The 21,005-nt window shown below is 49.1% G+C and overlaps 2 protein-coding genes across 4 annotated transcripts in view; one reads left to right on the top strand and one right to left on the bottom strand.

Annotated features, from left to right (window-relative positions):
- Positions 1-97, bottom strand: part of USP35 (ubiquitin specific peptidase 35) — a 60,217-nt gene extending 60,120 nt beyond the window's left edge. The window contains exon 1 of the mRNA XM_077767571.1: positions 34-97. Coding sequence (XP_077623697.1) covers positions 34-97 — 64 coding nt within the window. The remainder of the gene's footprint in view (positions 1-33) is intronic.
- Positions 98-906: 809 nt separating this feature from the next.
- KCTD21 (potassium channel tetramerization domain containing 21) lies at positions 907-16,907 on the top strand. 3 transcript variants are annotated; one of them, XM_077767552.1, is made up of 2 exons: positions 907-943; positions 13,809-16,907. In XM_077767552.1, exon 2 carries the CDS (start codon positions 13,839-13,841, stop codon positions 14,619-14,621), a length of 783 nt encoding a protein of 260 aa, XP_077623678.1. In that variant the 5' UTR covers positions 907-943; positions 13,809-13,838; the 3' UTR covers positions 14,622-16,907. The 3 variants fall into 3 exon arrangements, with proteins under 3 accessions (XP_077623678.1, XP_077623677.1, XP_077623676.1); XM_077767551.1 differs by having other exon boundaries at positions 913-996; XM_077767550.1 differs by lacking the exon at positions 907-943 and adding an exon at positions 1,966-2,050.
- The last annotated feature ends 4,098 nt before the right edge of the window (positions 16,908-21,005 follow it).

The raw sequence follows: 21,005 nt of genomic DNA, 5'->3' as shown, positions 1-21,005 counted from the left end.
CCCATCTTACTCCCCCCCCCTCCTTCCAGTTACACCGGTGCACTGACGCCCAGCCCAGGCTGGGGCTGCGGACCCCACGAAAGGCGGTGAGCTTCATGGTTGAGGGGGGAGGGCGGGATCACCTCCAAACACAATTGATGAAAGAGGCTGAAGCCCAGAGAGGGGCAGCTACTCACCCAAGGTCACACAGCGAGGCCCAAAATGCACCTAGACCTCCCTTCTTCCAGCCCCAAACTCTCAGAGCCTTTCGCGCGTGCCCAGGGCTCTCGAACCGCCAGGGTGCGGACACTCCCCACAACCTGCACACACGCCCCGACCTCCTTACCTCTGGGACCCCGGTGGCCCCTGCCTCAGAGCCAGCTCCTGGATGGGGCGCTCAGGCCTGGCAGGACTAGGCTAGGCCAGGCTAGGTCAGGGCGAGTCCTCTGCTCCCCCTGGAGTGGGGACGCCCTCCGCCAGGTCCCGCTCAGCCGGCAGGGATGCTGCTTCAACTGCAAAGTCCAAACTCCCCACCCAGCTCTGTACAAGCTTCTATCCAGCGAGCCCGACTCAGCCGCGCGGGGGCTGGGCTGCGGGGCTGCGGGGCTGCTGGGCTGCGGGACGAAGCGTGGGGAGGGGCGAGGTGCGGGAAACGGGGAGGAGCCGGAGCGGGGGCCACCCTGGGAACCGCCACTCAGGCCGCGTCCCCTTTAAGGCCAGCCGGTCTGAGTTCTAGCGGTGGCGAGGCGGGGAGCTGGACGGCTCACTGCAATGCCTCCTGGGAGATGGAGTTTGCGCTAGGCGTGCCGAGCCGCGAAGAGCCCAGGGAGAACTACAAATCCCGGAGCGCAGCGCGCGGGTCGCGGGCCGCCACGCCCCTGGGCTGGGCTCCGGCCCTCCTCCCCCCCCTCGCAAAGCTGCGCTGGCCGCCCGTGGAGGGGAGGCTGCAGAGCGAGGGCAGGAGGTGGGTGCGGTGCGGCGCGGCACAACCGGAGACTCGGGGCGCAGAGACAGCCGGTGAGGGGACGCGGGCCCACCTGGCACCTGTCCTACTATGAGAGGTCGTCTTGCCTATCCTAGCCTCGCCATTCTCATCTGTGCAATGGGGATGGCAACCCCGGAGGTTGCGGGGGAGGGGGCGCTTTTGGGGGAGAGGGGGCGGAGCTGGTGGAAAGAGTCTAGCGGGATGGGGAAGGTTGGAAAAGCCCGGATTACGAGGGTCGAGACTGTGGGAGGAGTCTGGTGGGTGGGGCAAGGAAGGGCGGAGTCTCTAGGTGAGGACGGGAGCTCGAGTGAGGTCGGAGGAGCGGGTGGCCAGGGCTGGGGAGTCAGTACTGAGAAAGCCGATAAGGCAAGCCTGGGTTAGACTGGTTGGAATGGGCCAAAAAGCATTGGGGAAAGAAGGGCGGAGACACAGAGATGGAAAGGATCCTTCCCAGCCCTGGAAAGCCCAGGGTCGGCTGCGCGCTGATACGGTTTGGGTACAGTGGTGCCCGAGTGGGCAAATACCCATGAATGCACAGAACAAACACCTTCCTTTCCTTGTGATAGAAATAAAGAGCCCATCCCTTGAACTCAGTGCGTCACACACATGATCTCATTCAACGCTCATACCCTGTAGAGGCGGCACCGTATCTGTTTACAGGTGAGGAACAAGAGGCTTGCCCCAAACCTTGCAGGACTCCTTTCTCCAAAGACCCGGCTTTATTTGCTGCACCTCACCGAGGCAGAGGTTTGATCTGGACTGGATGGCAGGGAAGAAACAAAAGTTTAGGTGTCCTGCCCTATGCAAGTTGTGTGACAGGACCAGCTTTAGTCATTCTGAATGCCAACCTGTAAGGCAACCCTCCTATGGGTATTGTGAGGATGAAATGAGACGGATTTCAAAGCCCTCTGTGTATACGTTATAATGGTTGTGAGAAGCAGAAAGACCTCAGGAAGAGAGTGGTTGAAATGGAGTGCTTATGTCTGAGGAAAACCACAAGAGGAAGCCTGAGAGTAAGCTGAGAGGATGAAGGAAAATTCTGGAAGAGGATGGGGGATGGTGGTGGTTGTTGAGAGTTTGCACCAGGTAAGACAATACTTTGCTGTGCAAATGGGGAGGCTGGGTTGTCAGGTCAACTGGCTTCCCTCCAGCTTGCCTTTCCCTGTCTGTGCCCTAACTGGGCAGCTCACCGCAGGGCACCTGTGTGTCACTTGAGTTTAGAAAGCACCTTTTCCCCCTACAGTGTGGGCTGTGGGGTATTGAGCAGCCTGTGGGCTTCTTACAGATATGAACTGCGCAAAACAGAGCTGAAGAAGATAAAGCTGTTGGGTGTGGGGACGCCAGGAACAGGGAGGTGAAGGGTGGGGCTCCCATATGGTCCCCAGGGCTGTGAGCCAGTCTTTATCTTGGTGGACTGAGTAAGGGGCAGGGGGGAGGGCACGGAATCTCATCCAGTTTACTGGGAGACACATTTCTCACTCTTAAGTACTGTCACCCTTGAAAGTTACCCAGCCATGTTCAATCTATCTCCTACACAGTGGGAACTCCTCCATTTACTTTCAGGCAGGCACCTGGGCTTGGCTTAGATTCTAAACTGAAACTTCAAGAAAGTGTTTTTGAAATAGTAAGTTTTTAAGATTCTGGAGGTGGTGACAAACCTCCTTATTTGTAGATGTCAGTCTGGGATGAAGAAAATGGATCTAAGCAGGGGAAGAAATTTCTTCCTCTTCCCCTACTCTGCCTGCTTCTGGGGGGTACAAAAAGGCAAGATCTCAGCCCCAACAGAATGGCCAGGCACTGTCTACGGAAGCAAAGCAGGCTTTTGGTAAGGGGTGAAAATAAAATGTTCTGAAGATATAGAGAAGGAAGAAAGGAATTGCATCTGAAAATGGGATTTTCCTTCAGAGTGCAGGCAGAAGGGATGGCAGATAGCAACTTGCAGAGATCAGAGAGGGCCTGGCGTGGATAATAATAGTATCTACTTCATCTATGAAATCAACATGCAGAAGGTGCCTAGCGCAATAATAACTGCTCAATTATTCTTGCCTCTTGTTGCGATTGCCATCTATCCGGAATTGGTCCAGGCCCACACAGCTAGTTAAGTGTCAGAGCCTAGTTCAAACATAGATGTAGGTGATACCAAAGTCCCTCGGAGCCTTTTTGCCCATCCACAACATTCCTGAGGCCCAGAATGGGCCCCACTTTGTGAACATGACAGCAGTTTCTTTCCTGCTGTAGGAAGAAAGGCTCTGGAGGCGGCAGGGGGAAAAAGGCCTGAACAGCCATCTTCTGCCAGCCTGGACCCCAGCTCAGAGACCGGCAGGCCTAGCGCTGTGGTTTCTGTGAGCGGTGGGTCTATGGAGGGAGACCACTCAGGTTTAAATTCTATCCCCTCCACCAGCTGTGAGCTATTTTAGCTTAGCCCTGGTTGGCTCATCTTCCAAAGCATGGCAACACATGGAGAGGAAAATTACCAAATTATAATGCTCCTTGGTAGTAGTAATAACAAAGTGTTTATTGAACCTGGCTGGTTTTGGGGTCGGGCACTCTGGCTGGAATTTTAGATCTATAGTCGCATGAGGGAAGCATTCTTTTCCTCCCTCTTTCAAAATAAAAATATTTTTAGAACTCTCAAGGCTACAGATAAGTTTAAAGAATAGCCTTTCACCTACATGCACCAGTTCATCCTTTGCTGATTTTCCTTTTACACACACAAACACACATACTTTTTGCTAAACTGTTTTACAAATTACAGTTGTCTTGACACTTGACCCCTAAATTCTTCAGCGTGTATCTCCTAGTTACACAATTCTCCTACATAACCATAATACTAGTGTCATGGTATTATGAAAATTTGAAAAAAGTCAATATTATCTAATAAACAGTATACTCACATTTCTCCAACTGCCAAAAAATACCTCACATAGTTTTTTTTTGTCAGATGTAGTCAAGATTCATCATCATATTTAGTTAGATCTCTTTAAGCAACTCATTTACTCTAGATAGAGCCTCTTCTACCTGTATAAATTTGGTTACTTTATAAATGATTATTCAGGGCTTTGTTTTGTTTCCCCCTTTCTGGCAATGTTGTGTACTTCTTATTGCATCCCATCAGGAAGGGTGTGATATCAGGGTCCTTCTATCCATGAATGCTAAATTTGATTGCTGGTTAAGGTCATGACTGCCTGATCTCTCCATCGGTGTAATTTTCCCCCGCATCATCAGTCTTTGCTGTGATTCTTTGAAACTGTCGAAATTGTGTGTTCCCAGTAACCTTTCACTACATCTAGTGATGATCCTTGCCCGAGTTGCAACATTGAAAGCTGCAAAGTGGTAATTTTCTAACTATGCCATTCTTTTTCTATTTATTAGCTGGTATTCTTTGTTATAGAATAATTTTTTGCACTGTTTGTGTGTGTCTTTCTCTCCTATCCTTGTCTTTTTTTGGAGTAACACAGAGTCATGATTTTTTTTTTAATTCAATGTGTTATAACCCGTTATCATCATTAATTTTTTTGGTATTCAAATTATTCCAGATTTGGCCAAGGAGAGTTCCTTCAAGCCAGCTCCTGTGTTTTATTTTGTTTTAATTGAGATATGATTGACATGTAACATTGTATAAGTTTTAGGTGTACAACATAATGATGTGATATATGTATATATGTGAAATTATTACCACAGTAAGTTTAGTTACCATCCACCAGAACACATAGTTATGAAAATATTTTTTTTCCTTTGAAGATCTTTGAAGATCTTCTGTGTTGTTTTGACAATATCTCATTAATCTTTCATTGCTTCTTTGCTGTCTGGCAGGAGATGTTCCAGGCTCACCTCGCATTCTTTCTGTCAAAGTCCTGGAGCCGTCAATTTCCCCAGGAACCCTGGTTTCTTTTTGCAAGAGATGACATTTAGAAACCAAGATCTGGAGTCAGGTGTGCTCATTGATGCTGGGTTGCTACTAGTAGGCTCTTTGAGCAGAGCTAAGAAATGATGAATGGATGGAGGACAGATAGAGAAGTCATTATCAGTAGATTTGTTGTAGTTACAACTGGGCCTCACTGTGTAGAAGGAATAGATTGCATGGCAAGTAGTTTCCTTATGGAAGCTCAGTGGGCAGTAATGTAGGAAATTGAACAGAAAGTCCATGCCTATTCTAAGACTCTATGAGTGTACAGACTGTTGGCTAAAACCTCTGTGGCTGGGTTCAGTCTTTTGCTCAAGACCCAGATTAGAGGAGACCCCAGGCTGCCTCCGAAGGACTGTTCTCTGAGCAATGTCCAAGCCCGGAACTTCTTACAGGCCATGACTCAGAAATCAAGAATGCACATGCAGCCCTGGGCCACGGATTCATTCTCTGTGCATGGGTGAAATAAAGATAATGTGATCTGGTCTGCCAGGGTCCCAGAGTTATTGTAACGATCAATATATATTTATTTGTTTAATTGCTGATCAGTCTTTTCAGTACATGTATTACAAATTTCCTTCTCCTTTTTATTGTTTTAATACCACAGCTTGTAATGCCATTGCTTTGTAATCCTGTGTAATTAGGTACTAGTAGTTACTAGTTATCTTAACCAGCACTTAAGGTGATTACTCTTTTTCAAATATTCTTTCAAGTTGTCACTCATCAATTTTTCCAAAGTAAGATCTTAATCTTTTTTTTTTTTTAATTCTCCGAAAAAATACTATTGGGATTCGGACTAGGACAGCATAACAACTGTAGTTAATTTTAGAACAAGTTTAAGATATTTCATCTCTTTCGGTAGCATTACGATTCTCTATTCAAATCCTCTTTATGCTCCTTAACAAAATATTATGTCTTGTATTACTGGAAGGGACACAGGCTTAGGAGAAAGACCTCATTTGGAATTCTAGCTCTGCTGCCTCTAGCTGTGCGGTCTTCAGCAGCTATCTTCACTACTCTGGGCATCAGTTGTATAACCCTAAAAGTTGGGACAACACTTGTACCTACCTCAGAGCAGCAGTGTGGTGTTTTAATGAAACAAGATATAGGAAAGTGCCTCACATAGCATAAGGCATGTCCACCGTTCTCAGGAAACGTTGAGTCTCTACACCCTGGTCTTTATGGAGGTCAGAATCAAGTTGAGATGGCTGGTATATGAGCACCTGGTAGGAGATAGGAGGGGCACAAGTGACAGTCCCTCCAAGGGCCTTTGTTCACAACCCAGACCTTGCAGTTAGACAGGCCTAGACTTGAATCCTGGCTCTGCCGCTGTTTGGGGCAAGTTCCCTACCTCTTAGAGCCCGAGGTTCTCATTTGTAAAGTGCAGATAATACTTTTCTTGAAGGGGTGTTACAGGGCTTAAATGAGCTCATATGTGTAACACAGCTAGCAGGTATGGTACACAGCAGGTACTCAGTGAGCATTAGCTGTGTCCTGCATGAGGACAGCAGGGACACGTGGGTGCCTGGACCGCGTTTTAAAGCAGGACTCTAGAGCAGTGTCTCGGCTGCCCTTCTTCACAGGACATCTGCTCTCAAAGACTTCTATTTTCTGTGTCACAGAAAGGTACAGGTTGCAGCCCGGTCATTTCCAGGCCCCAGACTGGAATTGCCCTTTACTTGGTACCAGGCTGGGTCTCAAGGCCCCCTCTCATTTGGGCCACAGACCCATTCTGGAGAGGAGAGAACTCCAGCAGCAACTCCCACGGCCCCCTGGCCTCCCCTCCCCAACTCAGTCAGGCAGTCTGGGGATCCACCTACCATGATTTCCTGGTTGATGGTTTGATACCAGACCTTTTCTCAAACAGAAAAAATAGGGCTGATCTCTTTCTTGGTTTTTTAGTCAAGAGGCAGTCTTGGAAAGCCTCCTGCTGAAGAAAAACAATTTGTTCAGAAATGGTGGTGGGATTTCTTTTATCTCCCTCCTGGTCCTGTGTGAGTTCTCATTCATCCTTTCTAACCTGGCTTTGAAAAGCCTGGGTTTTTGTGTTTTGTGGCTTTGTCATTAGACATCATCAGCTGCTGTTGAAATAGAAGGGCTTGGGCTTCTCAGTGGACTTGTCTTGTGTCAGCCATGTAGGTGCTCTGGGCCGTCCTTGGGTCCTGTCCCCACTCCATCGATGGGAGCGGCAGAGCCCGAGGCTGGCCGTGGACCCACCACCCGAGGACACTGTCCCTCTGGTCTGGATGGGGAATAGGGAATGTGCATCTCTCACTCACATTGAGACTCTGTGGTAGGAAGGAGGAATGATCACAGGTGTTCAACCCACAAAGAACTAGATTCAGATCCCAGCTCCTCCACTGACTCCTACATTTTCTGAGCCTCAGTTTCCTCATCTGTAAAGTGGAGATGTGAACAGTCTGTCTCACAGGGTGCTTATGAAGACATCGCATGAGGAAATGAGAGAATGCATGTGCGGCATTTAGCACAATAGTATCATTTTCTGTACTTTTCTATATGTTTTTATTGCAAATAAATAAAATGCTACTGAGTGTTACGGGAAGCTCCTCACATGGTGAGAGCAAGAGGTGTGCGTTAGGGAAGTGGCGACCGTCTTGCCAAGCAGGCTACAGAGCAGTGTTTTAAAGGCTGTTTCAGAGATTCCCAAACTTGTTCGAAGCTCTTACAGCCTTGTGTTGCTCTTACAGCTCTGCAGCCTGGGTGGGCTGAGAACGGGCTCTCCGCTAGCAGGCTGTTGTGTCCCGAGCAGTCACCGGTCTTTCCGAGCCCCCTTTCCTATCTGCCAAAAGAGTGAGAATGATGCCTACTTTGTAGGATCCGTCCAAGAATTTAAAAGGCTGACGAGTGTAAAGGCCTTGGATGTAGTAAAACGCCCAGTAAATGTTCATCCGTTCCCTGTCTTCGTCCCTCCCCGCCGCCCACACCCCCATCCCCACGTCACTAGCACCCACTGTGCCCTAGGCAGTGCCTGTGCTCTCAGGAAGGTCACAGCCTAGACAGTGGTTTTCACAAACGTTTTTTGTCACAGTCCACAGTATGAAGACATACTTTAGATCACCATCCAGCTCATGCACAAATGCACACAACTGAAACAAAAGTTTCCCAATAATATGTGTAGCTGGTCACAACCCACCATATTGATTTCATGACACGATCCCAATCTTGATTCTTTTTCCAGTTTAGGAAGTCATAATTTACATACAGTGAAACTCACCCTCTTGAGGTCCACTGTTAACATGAATTTTCAGAACTTTTATAACAAGTCATTTGACTACCACCACATCTAGACATAGGCTATTCCCATCACTCCAAGATATCCCCCTTACCTCTTTATAGCCAATCTTTTCCCCAGTCCAGGCCCTAGCAATCATTGGTCTCATTTCTGTCTCTATAGTTTTACCTTTTTTAGAATGCTACGTAAATAGGATTACATACCACGTAACCTTTTGAGGATAGGTTTTTTTTTTATTTTTTGTACAAGTAGATTTTTTTTATTTTTTTAATGTTTTATTTATTTTTGAGAGAGAGAGAGACCATGAGCAGGGGAGGGTCGGAGAGAGAGGGAGACACAGAATCCAAAGACAGGCTCCAGGCTCTGAGCTAGCTGTCAGCACAGGGCCCAATGCAGGACTCGAACCGGTGAACCGTGAGATCATGAGCTGAGCCGAAGTCAGACATTCACCCTACTGAGCCATCCAGGTGCCCCTGAGATTGGCTTCTTAACGTAAAGCTTTTGAGATTCTTCTGTTGCGGTGTATGTCAGTAGCTAGTCCCTTGTATTCCTGAGTCATACTCTGTTAATATGGTTGTGTGACAATGTGTTTACCATTTACATTTTAGTTGTTTCCAGGTTTGAGCAATTAGGAATACAGATGCTATAATTATTCAGGTACAGGTGTTTGCACAGACATATGTCCTCATTTCTCAGGATATATAATGAGGAGTGGGATTGATGGGTCATGTGGAAACTGAATGCCAAACTGCCTTCCAGTGTTGTACCATTTTGCATTCTCACCAGCAGTGCAGGAGATTTTCACTGCTCTGTGTAGTCAGCAGCATTCAGTATGGTCAGATTTTTTTTTAATGTATTTATTTTGAGAGAGAGAGAGCATGGGGGAGGGGCAGAGAGGCAGGGAGAGATTCCCAAGCAGGCTCTGCACTGTCAGCACAGAGTCCAGTGTGAGGCTCAAACTCACAAACCATGGAGATCATGCCCTGGGCAGAAATCAGGAGTCGGGTACTTAAACGATGGAGCCACCCAGGTGCCCTGCTTTGGTCAGATTTTTTATTGGAGCCATTTTAATAGGTAAGCAGTGGTATACCTATTTGTGGTTTTAAGTTTCATGTCTTTCATGACTACTGCTACTGAGCATTTTTTTCAAGCAGTTACTTGTCATCAATATGTCTTCTTTGGTGAAGTGTGTGTTCAGACCATCTGCCCATTTTTTCATTGGGTTGTCTGTTTTCTGGGTTTTGAGAGTTCTTTCTATATTCTTGTTAACAACCTTTTATCAGATCTATGTTTTGTAAATACTTTCTGCCAGCACGTCTTATTTTCCTTTTCTCAACACTGTCTTTTGAAGAGTTTTTCATTTGGTGAAATCCATTGTGTCAATTTTTTTTTTACGGTTTGTGCCTTTTGGGTCCCATGCAAGAAATCTTTGCCTAACCCAAAGTCACAGAAGTTTTCTCCCAGAAGTTTTAGTTTTCAAAAGATTTTACCTATAGGATTATGATCTGTTTGGAGTTAATTTTTCCTACGTGGTATGAGATATGGGTTGAGGTTCTTTTTCTGCATGTGGATGTCCAGTGATCTGCACCTTGGAAGAGGGCCATGTGCAAAGCAGTTCATAACATAATGGAGTGGTGGGCACAGCCAGGTGGGCTCTGCAAAGGACTAGGAAGCCCCAAGAGGAGAACTGTTAACCTAGTGGAGATTTGGGGATGGCTTTACAGAGGCCGTGGTTCATAGGTGGGGCCTTCAAGTTTGACTGCAGAGAAGGTGGAGAGGGTGGTGTAGGGAAAGCAAAGGCCCGCGAGTGACAGCATGAGGATGTGTGCAGTGCCATCTGGAGTGGCAGAGCATGGAGTAGGGGAGGGGCTGGAGGTGAGCTTGGAAGAGCAAGGTGGTCTGGGCCAGCAGCAGTGCTCCAGGAAGACTGAAATGGAAGGTGGAGAGGAAGAAGGCAAGGAGCCAAATCAGGATGTAAGGAGAGCAGAAGTGAAGCCAGAGCTCTGGGAGTGGCTTCAAGGGATGCGTTCTAGGAGACAGACTGAGAAAAATTTTAGGGATGAGGACTCAGAGCTGCCTCCCGGATCTTGGGCTCAAGCAGTTGGGTGGCTGAGAAGAGTTCACTGTGGGTTTGGGGGAAGAGGAATTCTGTGTCAGGCGTTCTGGTACCCGTGGAACATCAAGGTGGAGGTGCCCCGGAGACCACTGAGTATACACAGGGGACCCTAGCTCAGCGACGAGGGCTCATCCCCACCTGACCACAGACCCTTCATCACACAAACCTTCTCAGTACCCTCCCCCTGCCTCCCCCCTGAGGTGCCAGCTCCTGTCCTCATGAGTCCTTGTGCCATTTACACTGAGGCCTGTACCCCTGTGATGCTGGACACACTGGCACTGCCACTAGAAAATGGGGGCTTGGAGGGCTGAGCTCTGTGACTTGTGGGCATGGGAAACATACCACAGAGAGCACCGTAGACTGAGGGAGGTGCAGGAAACCTAACTTCTAACCAGCCTCCACTCCAAATGTCTATGCAGCTCTCTCCCCGATGATGACAGAGAGTCACACAGCTTGGGGACAGAGGCGGGAAGGTGCTCTTGCTACTTTTGCAAGCAGAGAACTAGTTTGGATACCCACCCAAGAGGCCCTAGGTACACCAGGTGTGTCCTGTGGCTCCTGTCTCCCCCCCCCCCGCACCCCCCCCAGCACTGAGCTCTTCAGCACTAATGTACAGAGGAGATACAGGGTCTGCAACCCACAGAACCATCAGCAAAGACAGCCCAACCTCTCCGACACCTGAGCCTGCTCTTTCCATGAGCTACTGGATAGAGCCTGGGCCTTAAGTCAAGGAGATGGGGGGTGGGGCGGCACCTGGGTGGCTCAGTCGGTTAAGCTTCCGACTTTGGCTCAGGATCTCATAGTTCATGGGTTCGAGCCCTGCATCGGGCTCTGGGCTCACACCTAGCTCAGATTTTGGAGCCTGATTCAGATTCTGTGTCTCCCTCTCTCTCTATGGCCCTCCCCTGCTCATGCTGTCTCTCTCTCTCAGAAATAAATAAAAACATTAAAAAAAAAAAAAAAGAGAGATGGGGCACCAAAGCATCTGACTTTGGCTCAGGTAGTGATCTCACAGTTTGTGAGTTCCAGCCACACATGAGGCTCTCTACTGTCAGCACAGAGCCTACTTTGGATCCTCTGCCCCCCCCCTCCCCCTCCCTCACGCTCTCTCTCTCTGAAATAAACATTTTTTAAAAAATTTTTTAAAGAAATCAAGGAGAGAGACTGAAAACTAACATATGCAAATTACTACCTAGTAAGAAAGGAAGATTCTGGAATGAGGAAAGGGTGTCACTGGCTCCTGGGTCCGTCTCCTGCCTGGGCTCTCTGCAGAGAGAATTGACCAGTCTCAGCCCTGAAGCCAGAGCAGCTCCCTGCAGTCTCCACACAGCAGCCGCCCCGTTCTCAGCCCTGGCCCCACCCCTTCAGCTGGACCTCCCCGCTGTCTTGCAGCCCATCTGCTCCAGGCTTCTGCTGCCGGTTTTGTAACTTCACCATGGCTCGTTTCTCTTCAGACACTCCAGATGGTTAATGCCTTTCTGCAGTATCAAAGTGTCTTCCCCATTAGATGAGGAAGGAATCATGAGGTGACCCCCTAGATGGTAGAGTGGGGCAGCTGAGTCTCCTCCTCCACCTTGTGGCACGAGTCTCGAGCCTCTGGAGTAAGGGGGTCTTGGTGCAGCCAGCCTCCTCAGAAGGTAGGCATGGTAAGGGTAGGAAGTGCTCTGGCCTTCTCACCACCCTTGCTGGGTGACTTTGGGGAGGTTTTCCCATGTGGACAGTAAGCATGCCAGAATTCATTCCTGACCTACTCCCACAGCTCTTGGCCCATCTCCCTGGTCACAGCACCCTCACTGCCCCTTGTCTTGGTCTTCTGCCAGCCTTTTCTTTTTGAGGGCAGCCAATTCTCTGTGGCCCTCACACCCAGCATCAGGGAAGGATTGCTTAATCTGTTTCACAGGTGGGATCTTGGAAAAGTATGTTGGAAGCTAAGAGGGTATATCCCCTCCTTTCTAGAACCTTAAAGAGAAGTTAGACTCCACGACTTCAGGTTGAAGGTGGGGCACCGGGGTGGCTCAGTCAGTTAAGCGTCGGACTTCGGCTTAGATCATGATCTTGCGGTTCATGGGTTCAAGCCCCATGTCGGGCTCTGTGCTGACAGCCAGCTCAGAGCCTGAAGCCTGTTTCAAATTCTGTGTCTCCGTCTCTGACCCTCCCCTGCTCACGTTGTCTCTCTCTCTCTCAGAAATAAAATTTAAAAAAAAAAAAATTAAAGAAAAAAAAGACTTCAGGTTGAAGGAGACTCACCAGCCTTAGACACTAGAGGCTGTAAGATCGGAGGGAGAGGAGCCTTGTTAAGGAGCGGGTAGAGAACGGGTGAAGGGTGCTCTGTGCATAGTCCCACATTTGCACTAAAACTCACATTTTTCAGAGGTGGCTGGGGTGCCATCATGATGGGAAAGGGCAGGCCACCAGGAGCCAAGAGCATCTTCATGGCAAGGCTAGTTGTTACAGGAGGATGAGAGTCCAAGAAAGGGTGTCAGAGTCCAGAGGGCTGAGTGGCCCCTTGTAAGCCTTGGAGATTGTTGGAAATGGCAGTAATCATAGCTATTCATTGTAAATTCCTTGAGACAGAACAATAATGAGAAGACATCATTGGTACAGCAGCAGGAATGTGGGCTTGGAGAACTAAATCTCAGAGCATTGGCTAGGTACTTAGAAGGTACCAGTATTTGGTTAGTAAGCATTTACATATTTTTTGCTCTCACATAAAGGAACCTGGGCTTGAAACCTGGCATGGCCCTTCACCTCTCTGAGCATGGGAAATGAATCCTGAAAGTGTTTTTCATCTGCACGATAGGGATGGATGGTGTTATTATCTAAGTCAAAAGATATATGACCATTATGTAAACAAATGTGTGTAAGAGCAGGTAATAGAGCATTTAGTCCAAGCACATTTTCTTTCCTATTCCTTAGAACAGTGGTTCCGTGTCTTAACTGAACATTTAGAATCACCAAGGGTGCTTTTAAAAAAATACCAATGCCTGGGGTATTAAAGACCAATTACAATAATCTCTGGAGAGTAGAACCCAGGCTTTGTTTTTTCTTTTTTTTTTTTAACTCCCTAGTGAACCTGCTATGCTTAGATAATGTGGCAATTATCAACCATCCATTTGTTCATCGAACATTCATTCATTTTGACCTCTAGGACTGTAGGCTTGATCTACAATAAGGAGTTGAGAACTGTACGTACATTGATGTTATGGTCTGAATGCTTGTGTCCCCCAGGTTCCTGTGTTGAATTCCTAATCTCCACTGTAATGAATGTAGGACCTTTGGGAGGCTGCATCTAGGCTATGAGAACAGAGCCCTCATGAACAGGATTAGTGCCTTTAAAAGAGACTTCAGAGAGCTCCCTTGCCCCTTCTGTTACACCAGGACACAGTGGGAAGACGACCCTTACCAGACACCAAATCTGCCTACACCTTGATCTTGGACTTACTTTCCAGCCTCCAGAACTGTGAGAGATAAATGCTTAAGCCACCCGGTCTATGGTATTCTTTTATAACCCCCTCAACAGACTAAGACACCAGATATGGTTGGGTAATTTCTCACTTTTCTCCCTCTCTAGGACTACTTTCCAGCACCCCAGCCTCCTGCCATGTCTGACCCCATCACACTGAACGTCGGGGGGAAGCTCTATACGACCTCACTGGCAACCTTGACCAGCTTCCCCGACTCCATGCTGGGCGCCATGTTCAGTGGGAAGATGCCCACCAAGAGGGACAGCCAAGGCAACTGCTTCATTGACCGTGATGGCAAAGTGTTCCGCTACATCCTCAACTTCCTGAGGACCTCCCACTTGGACTTGCCTGAGGACTTCCAGGAGATGGGCCTGCTCCGAAGGGAGGCTGACTTCTACCAGGTGCAGCCCCTGATTGAGGCACTGCAGGAGAAGGAGGTGGAGCTCTCCAAGGCTGAGAAGAATGCCATGCTCAACATCACCCTGAACCAGCGTGTGCAGACAGTCCACTTCACCGTGCGGGAGGCCCCTCAGATCTATAGCCTCTCTTCCTCCAGTATGGAGGTCTTCAATGCCAACATCTTCAGTACCTCTTGCCTCTTCCTCAAGCTCCTTGGCTCCAAGCTCTTCTATTGCTCCAATGGTAATCTCTCCTCCATCACCACCCACTTGCAGGACCCCAACCACCTGACTCTAGACTGGGTGGCCAATGTGGAGGGCCTGCCAGAAGAGGAGTACACCAAACAGAACCTCAAGAGGCTCTGGGTGGTGCCAGCCAACAAGCAAATCAACAGCTTCCAGGTCTTCGTGGAGGAGGTGCTGAAAATTGCTCTGAGTGATGGCTTCTGCATCGATTCTTCTCACCCACATGCTGTGGATTTTATGAACAATAAGATTATTCGATTAATACGGTATAGGTAAAAGGACCCCAGCAACACTAGAGGGGGGGCTCCAAAGAAGCTCCATGTCAGCCAAGGTCCTGGAGAGTGTCTCACCAGTGGCGTGAGGCAGGGCACTATACTAATATGTATTAATCGCTTAGCAGGACTTGATTCCCCCCACAGTGCAGTCTACCTATAGGAATCCATGTGTCCTCTCAATGGAGCTCCCTTTTTCTTTGCCACTTTTGAGCTACAGATGGGCATTTTGTCATAAGTGAAATGTCTGCCAATGTGTCCTAAAGGAGGCCACAGGAGGGCTTTCTGGCTACAAAGGAACAGCAAGTTTTCCACAGTCTCCAGCTCCCTCTGTACCACTAGGTAGTGACTCACTTAGCCATCTGTGAAAGGAGCCAGCCCCTGGTGGAGGGGAAGGGGTGAAAATAAGAGGCTCCCTTCAGTTTCCCAGAACGTAAAGTAACCAGGGATTCCCACCCTGCCTGCTCCTCTGTCCCTAGGATGCAGCCGGGACCTTGGCCTTGTTTGCCCAGGGGCAGCCATGTTTGGCTGGCTTGGAAATGCAGTAGGATTTCAGAGCTGCATTTTGGGCCCCCACTGTGGTGCGAAGAGTGGAGCTGTGGCATGGCCTAGAGGAGTGGGCGTCCAGGCAGTGTTCAGAAGCTGAGGATATCCCTCTGGACTGGGCCAAATGTAAACATTCGGGGATTTCTCACTTCACAAGTGAGCCACTGTCCCTGCGAAGATTTTAAAGTACCTGGAGCCAGTGCAACGAAAGGTGTTTCATAACGTGGACTGTTACGTGAACCTGTAATCCTCTCCCCAAGAATTTGAAGTATCGTTGAAAGAGGTCATTTTAAACAAATAATATGATGGACTCTCAGGGTTGGAAAATAATTTAGTGGTTGCTTAGCCCACCCTGGCCACCAGCATGCCCCAACCTATTTGGGGCTAAGCGCCTCTCCCCAGCACCTTCAAGTGATCACATCCCTGTTCGCATACTTCCAGCAACAGGAAGCTCATCAATCCCAAGCCAGCCCCCGCGATGGTTGGCCAGTGCTAGCTATCAGAAAGCCCTTCCTTATATTGAACCAAAATCTGTTCTTCCCCTCCCATTTTCTAGTCTTGGATCCAGACCTTCCTTGTCACCCAAATATGCATTTACGCTTTCAGAATAGTCACCTTAAAAGGCCACTTATTCTGAAAATATTATTACTCGGAATTAGGATTCCCCCTGGGATTTGTCCAGAACCAAGGTTAGCCCCCTTCCCATCCCTTGTAAGTCAGTCCCATTTTGTGATGGCTTTGCTTTGTTTTGTGACCCCTGTTTCACCCACCTCCTCACCATCTGTGGCTCCACATAGCTTCTGACCACCTCCTGTTGGAGGACAAAGATTTGTTGCTCCAAGGAAGTGTTGCCAGAGGAAGGAGACCGGGATCTGGCAGGGCGGATTGCATCAAGGAGCCCCAGAGTCACCATAACACTGCTCTCAGAGTAAGTGTCCAGGCCCTAGGACGTTGCTCCGAAAGACGTGGCCTTCCACTGTGGTACTGTTTCTAGTCATAACCAACTTGTGGACCTCCCAGGGATAAGGTCCAAGGCAAGACACCCCAAGCCACCACTTCCGAGGGGGTGATGAACAGTGCAGGCTTCAAAACTGCCCATTATATGATTCATCCCTGAAGTATGGCCGGGGAAGTCCCAGAACCTTCCCCATTGGGCAGGGCCCTTGGACAAAACCAGGGAAGCCTAGTGACACAGGCACCCACAAGAGATGGGCTGAGGAAGGGGCTTCCTATAGTTACATCCTGGGAGCAGGGAGCTTGTCTACTGGGCCGTGGGTAAGCTTGCACCCGTTAGGTAATAAAGGCCTTTTCCCCCTACAGTGGGACCCAGGAGTCTCCAACAGCTGTCCTAGGTGACCAGGCCAGTGGTACTCGGGAAGATCACTCAGGAGAACCCAGGTTAGAACAGACACAGCAGAAGCTGTGACCACAACAAAACAATTTAAGGAAGAAATCTTGTAAATCACCACTGCCCTTTTCCTTCTCCATAAAAAGTAACTTTCGCCATCTTCTCGGTGCTTCTTAATTCACATGGCTTGACGTTAGAGAAAGTAAAGGACTTGTGAAGCCACTAATGTGCTGTGTGACTTTGTGCAAGTCACTCACCTCACTGAGCCACCTCCATTTCTTCATCTGTGAAATGGGCATAACATAATACATAACCCTACCTACCTCACAGGGCTGTTGTGAGGATCAAATGAAATAATGTATGTGAGAATACAATATAAATGATAATTGGTGTTAACTATTTTGTGTCTGCTTATAAGGGGGAAAAAATACCCTGGCCTTGGAGTCAGGCTGACCTGAATTTGAATCCTGGGTCCATCACTTGCTGTGGAACCCCGGACCAGTCACCGGGCCACTCTGTTTGTTTCCTCATGAGATAACAACCCCACCTCCTGGTGTTATGTGACTTAAATGAACTGGTGGCTGTGAAAATTCCTAGCGAGGCCCAGCATACAGGAACTCGGTAGATACTTGCTCTTTCGGGGAGTAATAATGGTGGGCTGCCATGCAGGGAGGACCTTGAGAGGACAATCTGGCAAGCCCATCTGGAGCATCTGGTGTGTGGGCCCTGAGGATGGAAACAGCCACAAGTAAGTTCAATCTGCAAAAGGCTCAGAGGACCACAGAATGTGCTGTGGGAACTTGAAAGCAAGCTCCGGTCTCACAAAGGGCTTAAGGGACGAACAAGTGGGGCATCTGAGGGTAAGTTGGGCTGTGACAGAGCTAAGCAGGGTACCGTGGGTGCAGGAAACAGCACGAGCAGACACCCGGGAGCCAAGTGGGAAGGGTGAGCCCTCACGACTCCAGCACGACGGGGGTGACAGGTGGTGCGTTCAGCACACTCACTGTGGACGCCTTTCAGGTGCGCGCAGCCGTCCGCTTAGCAAAACTGAGAAAGCACATGGGGTGGGAGAGGCAGCATCATGCCAGAGGATGAGGGAGTCGGAGTGAGTGTGCACGGGGAAGCAAGGATGTGCATCTTGCCAGCCCTCCACTGCCCGATGGTGATCCATGATCTCAACCAGACAGTTTAGTCTTTTGCACAGCCAAGAGCTTTGTTCCAACTGAAGGGCAATGCTAGGCACGCGTGAGCTTGGTCCCAAGCAAGTAGATGGACAGTCAGAAAGGGAGCCGGCGGGACCCTAAGGCATCTTGGTGTTACCACTTCCTGAGGCCAGCCACTAAATAGGGCCCCTGCATGCTTGAAGGCCATCTCAAGCACTGCTTCCTCTCCCCTTCCTACGACCTCACACCCTCAGGACCATCTCAAGCCCTTTGCCCTTTTATGAAGGGCAAGCCTTATGATGCTCTGTTCTGCCTTCAGGCCAGAGCTCCATGTGCAGAGGTGGCCATGGTTCTGTTCCCTCCCCCATAAATGCCCAACACAGCCTCAGGCCAGGATTGCAGGCACTCTGCTCTGTAAACAGATGTGTGGCCTAAAACACAGCACTTTTGTAACTGCCCCTTTGTTCACCCCAAACGTCCAGCTTTCTTTTACAAATCACTCTTAAAACATGCTACTGTGGTGGGGGGCTTAGCCAAGGTCAGCCTTAGATTTCTCAGCTCCTGTATCTAGACAGCCAGCCCATCCCTTTCCAGCGGTCTCAACCCCACCTGAGTCTGTTTGTGGGGGGAGGGGAGGCAGGGGTGGCCTTCAGGCAAATGGGATGGCTGGCAAGGAAACGAGGCCCCGAGGTCATCTTGCAGAGCAAAGCAGCCTTGATAACTAGCCGATCAAAGCAAGGGGCAGGGCTTTTTTCCGGGTCCTGCAGAGTCCTGGCTCTGGCAGCTCCATGAGCCCAGTGACCTCAGTCTCCTCTAGAAGCTTCAGGGCAGTGTGGCACCTAGCGGAGAACCATGGAGACGGTGTGATGCCATGTTCACCCCGGTCTGGGCACGGGGACCAACGGGGAAAAGTTGGCCTATGGAAGCCAGAGGTTCGCTGAGCAACCCACAGCACCCAGAACCCCAGCCGACACAAAAGGTAACAAACAAGCTGTGTGGTGGTGCTGTCTGGCTTTGATTTCTGGGCCGGAAATGCGTGCCCCGCCAGATGTGTCTGACCCTCACTTAGCCTGGGCCTCTTTCCCACCAACTTCCCTGGCCCTCCAACCCCAACACACAAGGCATCTCAAAGCTTTTGTCAACATTTCTCACTTCACTGGCAGCCCTAGAACCAGGGCCTAGAACAAGTGTCTCCATGGACCTGAGAACTGGATCATCAGGATATTCATATATTCTATTAAGCACCTGCCACATTCTAACCCCAGAGGTGGGCTCTGGGAAATCAAAGCTGAACCCAAACATTCTCCCCTCGGGGAGTGGGAGAGAGACAAATCCCAGTATCATGGGCAGTGCTCAGGTGGAAGTCTGCTCCAGGCGGAGCAGACCTCGAATAGGATGGCCTTAGCAACAACCCCTCACTGTACGCCTCACTTTACAGTTTACAAAGCACTTTGCTTCCTTTTTCTCATTGAATCCCCACAGCACAGCTCTGAAAGAAGCAGCATAGGAAGGGCTTTCTTCAAAGATAAGGAAGGGGTGCCTGGGTGGCTTAGTCGGTTAAGCGTCCGACTTTCGCTTAGGTCATGATCTCGCAGTTCGTGGGTTCGAGCCCCGCGTCGGGCTCTGTGCTGACTGCCAGCTCAGAGCCTGGAGTCTGTTTCAGTCTGTGACTCCCTCTCTCTCTGACCCTCCCCTCCTCACGCTGTCTCTCTCTCTCTCCTAGAAATAAATAAAAACATTTAAAAAAAAGTAAAAAAAAAAGATAAGGAAGCTGAAGTGCAGAGAGAAAATTACTTTCCGGTGGCCACACTGCATGTAAGTACATGCCTGGCACATATTAGGCCCTTGGCTATTGAACTAAATGTCATTTAATTCACATTAAATGGCCAAGTGGAGGAGAGAACCCAGTCTGAATCTCCTTCAGGATTATTTCTACTCAACTATGAGGCCAAGAACAGAATTGGTTTCCAAGTGGCAGGATTCTGATTCAGGCTTTTCCACCAGTGTTCTAGGTGACCTTGGGCAAATCCCTTCACTGTCCTGGCCTGAAAGCTTTTTTGGCAAAATGCAGCAAGGTGAAGTTCAGCTCTTCTAGCCAGAGCTGGAGAGAAAAATGATCGTCCTGGCTTGGAACTATGTGAGCAGAGACTAGAAGTCCCTGGATGGTGCCTCAGGGACTGGCCCTGCGTGTCTTCTCCCAGCCTTTCGTCTTGTGAACGGATACTTGGTGATGGAGCAGTCCTGAAACTTTTGTACTTTCCAGTGTGAAATGATGGGACTCTAGTAAGCGTTGGGGTTAAAACAACCAGGCAGAGTGAAGTCACTTGGATGGCATGTCACACTACTGGCACTCCCCTGACTGAAGTCAGAAAGCTTTTGTGAGGGTGAGGCTCATTCCCCTTCCTCCTTAGAAGAGGAGGCAGATCAGACGAGATGAGTGCCTATCATTCCTGAGCAGACAGTGGGGCTCCCTTACTGGTCTGCTGAGAGGACTCTTAGAACATGACATCCATTGTCTATTTTTTGGCATAGAATCTGAGAGCGTTGTACTAGAAGGAAACATAACTGACCATCAAAGGCAAAGAGGAAAGAGAACTGGCCTTCAGTCAAGCAGACCAGTCCAAATCTTGGCTCTGCCATGTGACCTTGGCAAGCACTCTGTCTCAATGACTCCATCTACCAAGTGGGGATAAAAATACCTGAATTACCTACCTGACAGAGTGATTATGAGAACTAAGTGGGGAAACACATGGAATGTGCCTGGTTCCCTCTTCTTCCCTTCCTCTCTGCACTCCTCACTCTCCACACTGGACAGAACACTCCTAACTCAAAAACCGCACCTCTCACACTTCTATATCCTCAACCTTGAGCACACTGCCTCCAAGGGGAGATTCTCGGTTCATGTTTGTTGAATGAATAAGTGAACTCCACTGCCTTACCCGTGTCACTGCAGATCCGTACGCCATTCTTCCCCTGGGCTATTTGGAGGTTTACTTCCCTCTGAGCTCTGCTCCTGGCACTTTCAAATGGGGAAAATGGTCTGGGCCACAAAGCTGGTCAGTGGCAAGCTGGGTCAGCTTCCTGTGGGCTGGACCTGCTCCTCCCCACCTCCCTCCCCAGTGCCCAGCATAAGGCCCTCATTTGATGCCAAGAAATCCGACTGACAACAATAAGGGCTAACACTTATGAGCCAGCAACATTCTAAAGTACTTTATTGTCATGAATATTTTTAATTCTCAGCAGAGCCATGTGAGGTAGGAACAATTTACTGTCTCTGTTTTATAGGTGAGTGTTAAATGATCTATCGTGTCTCCTCCAAAATTCCTATGTC

The sequence above is a fragment of the Crocuta crocuta genome, unplaced genomic scaffold, assembly GCF_008692635.1.
Source record: "Crocuta crocuta isolate KB4526 unplaced genomic scaffold, BGI_CrCroc_1.0 scaffold561, whole genome shotgun sequence".
NCBI lineage: Eukaryota > Metazoa > Chordata > Mammalia > Carnivora > Hyaenidae > Crocuta > Crocuta crocuta.
The sequence above is the reverse complement of the archived record's forward strand: the minus strand, read 5'-3'. Positions and strand labels throughout refer to the sequence as shown.

Excerpts from the sequence above, each read along its gene's own strand:
- KCTD21 (XM_077767550.1), top strand. The coding sequence starts at position 1,991 with ATGAAGGAAAATTCTGGAAGAGGATGGGGGATGGTGGTGGTTGTTGAG. Across the intron at positions 2,051-13,808 it reads TTGTTGAGAGTTTGCACCAG|GACTACTTTCCAGCACCCCA; the intron begins GTAAGACAATAC and ends CTCCCTCTCTAG.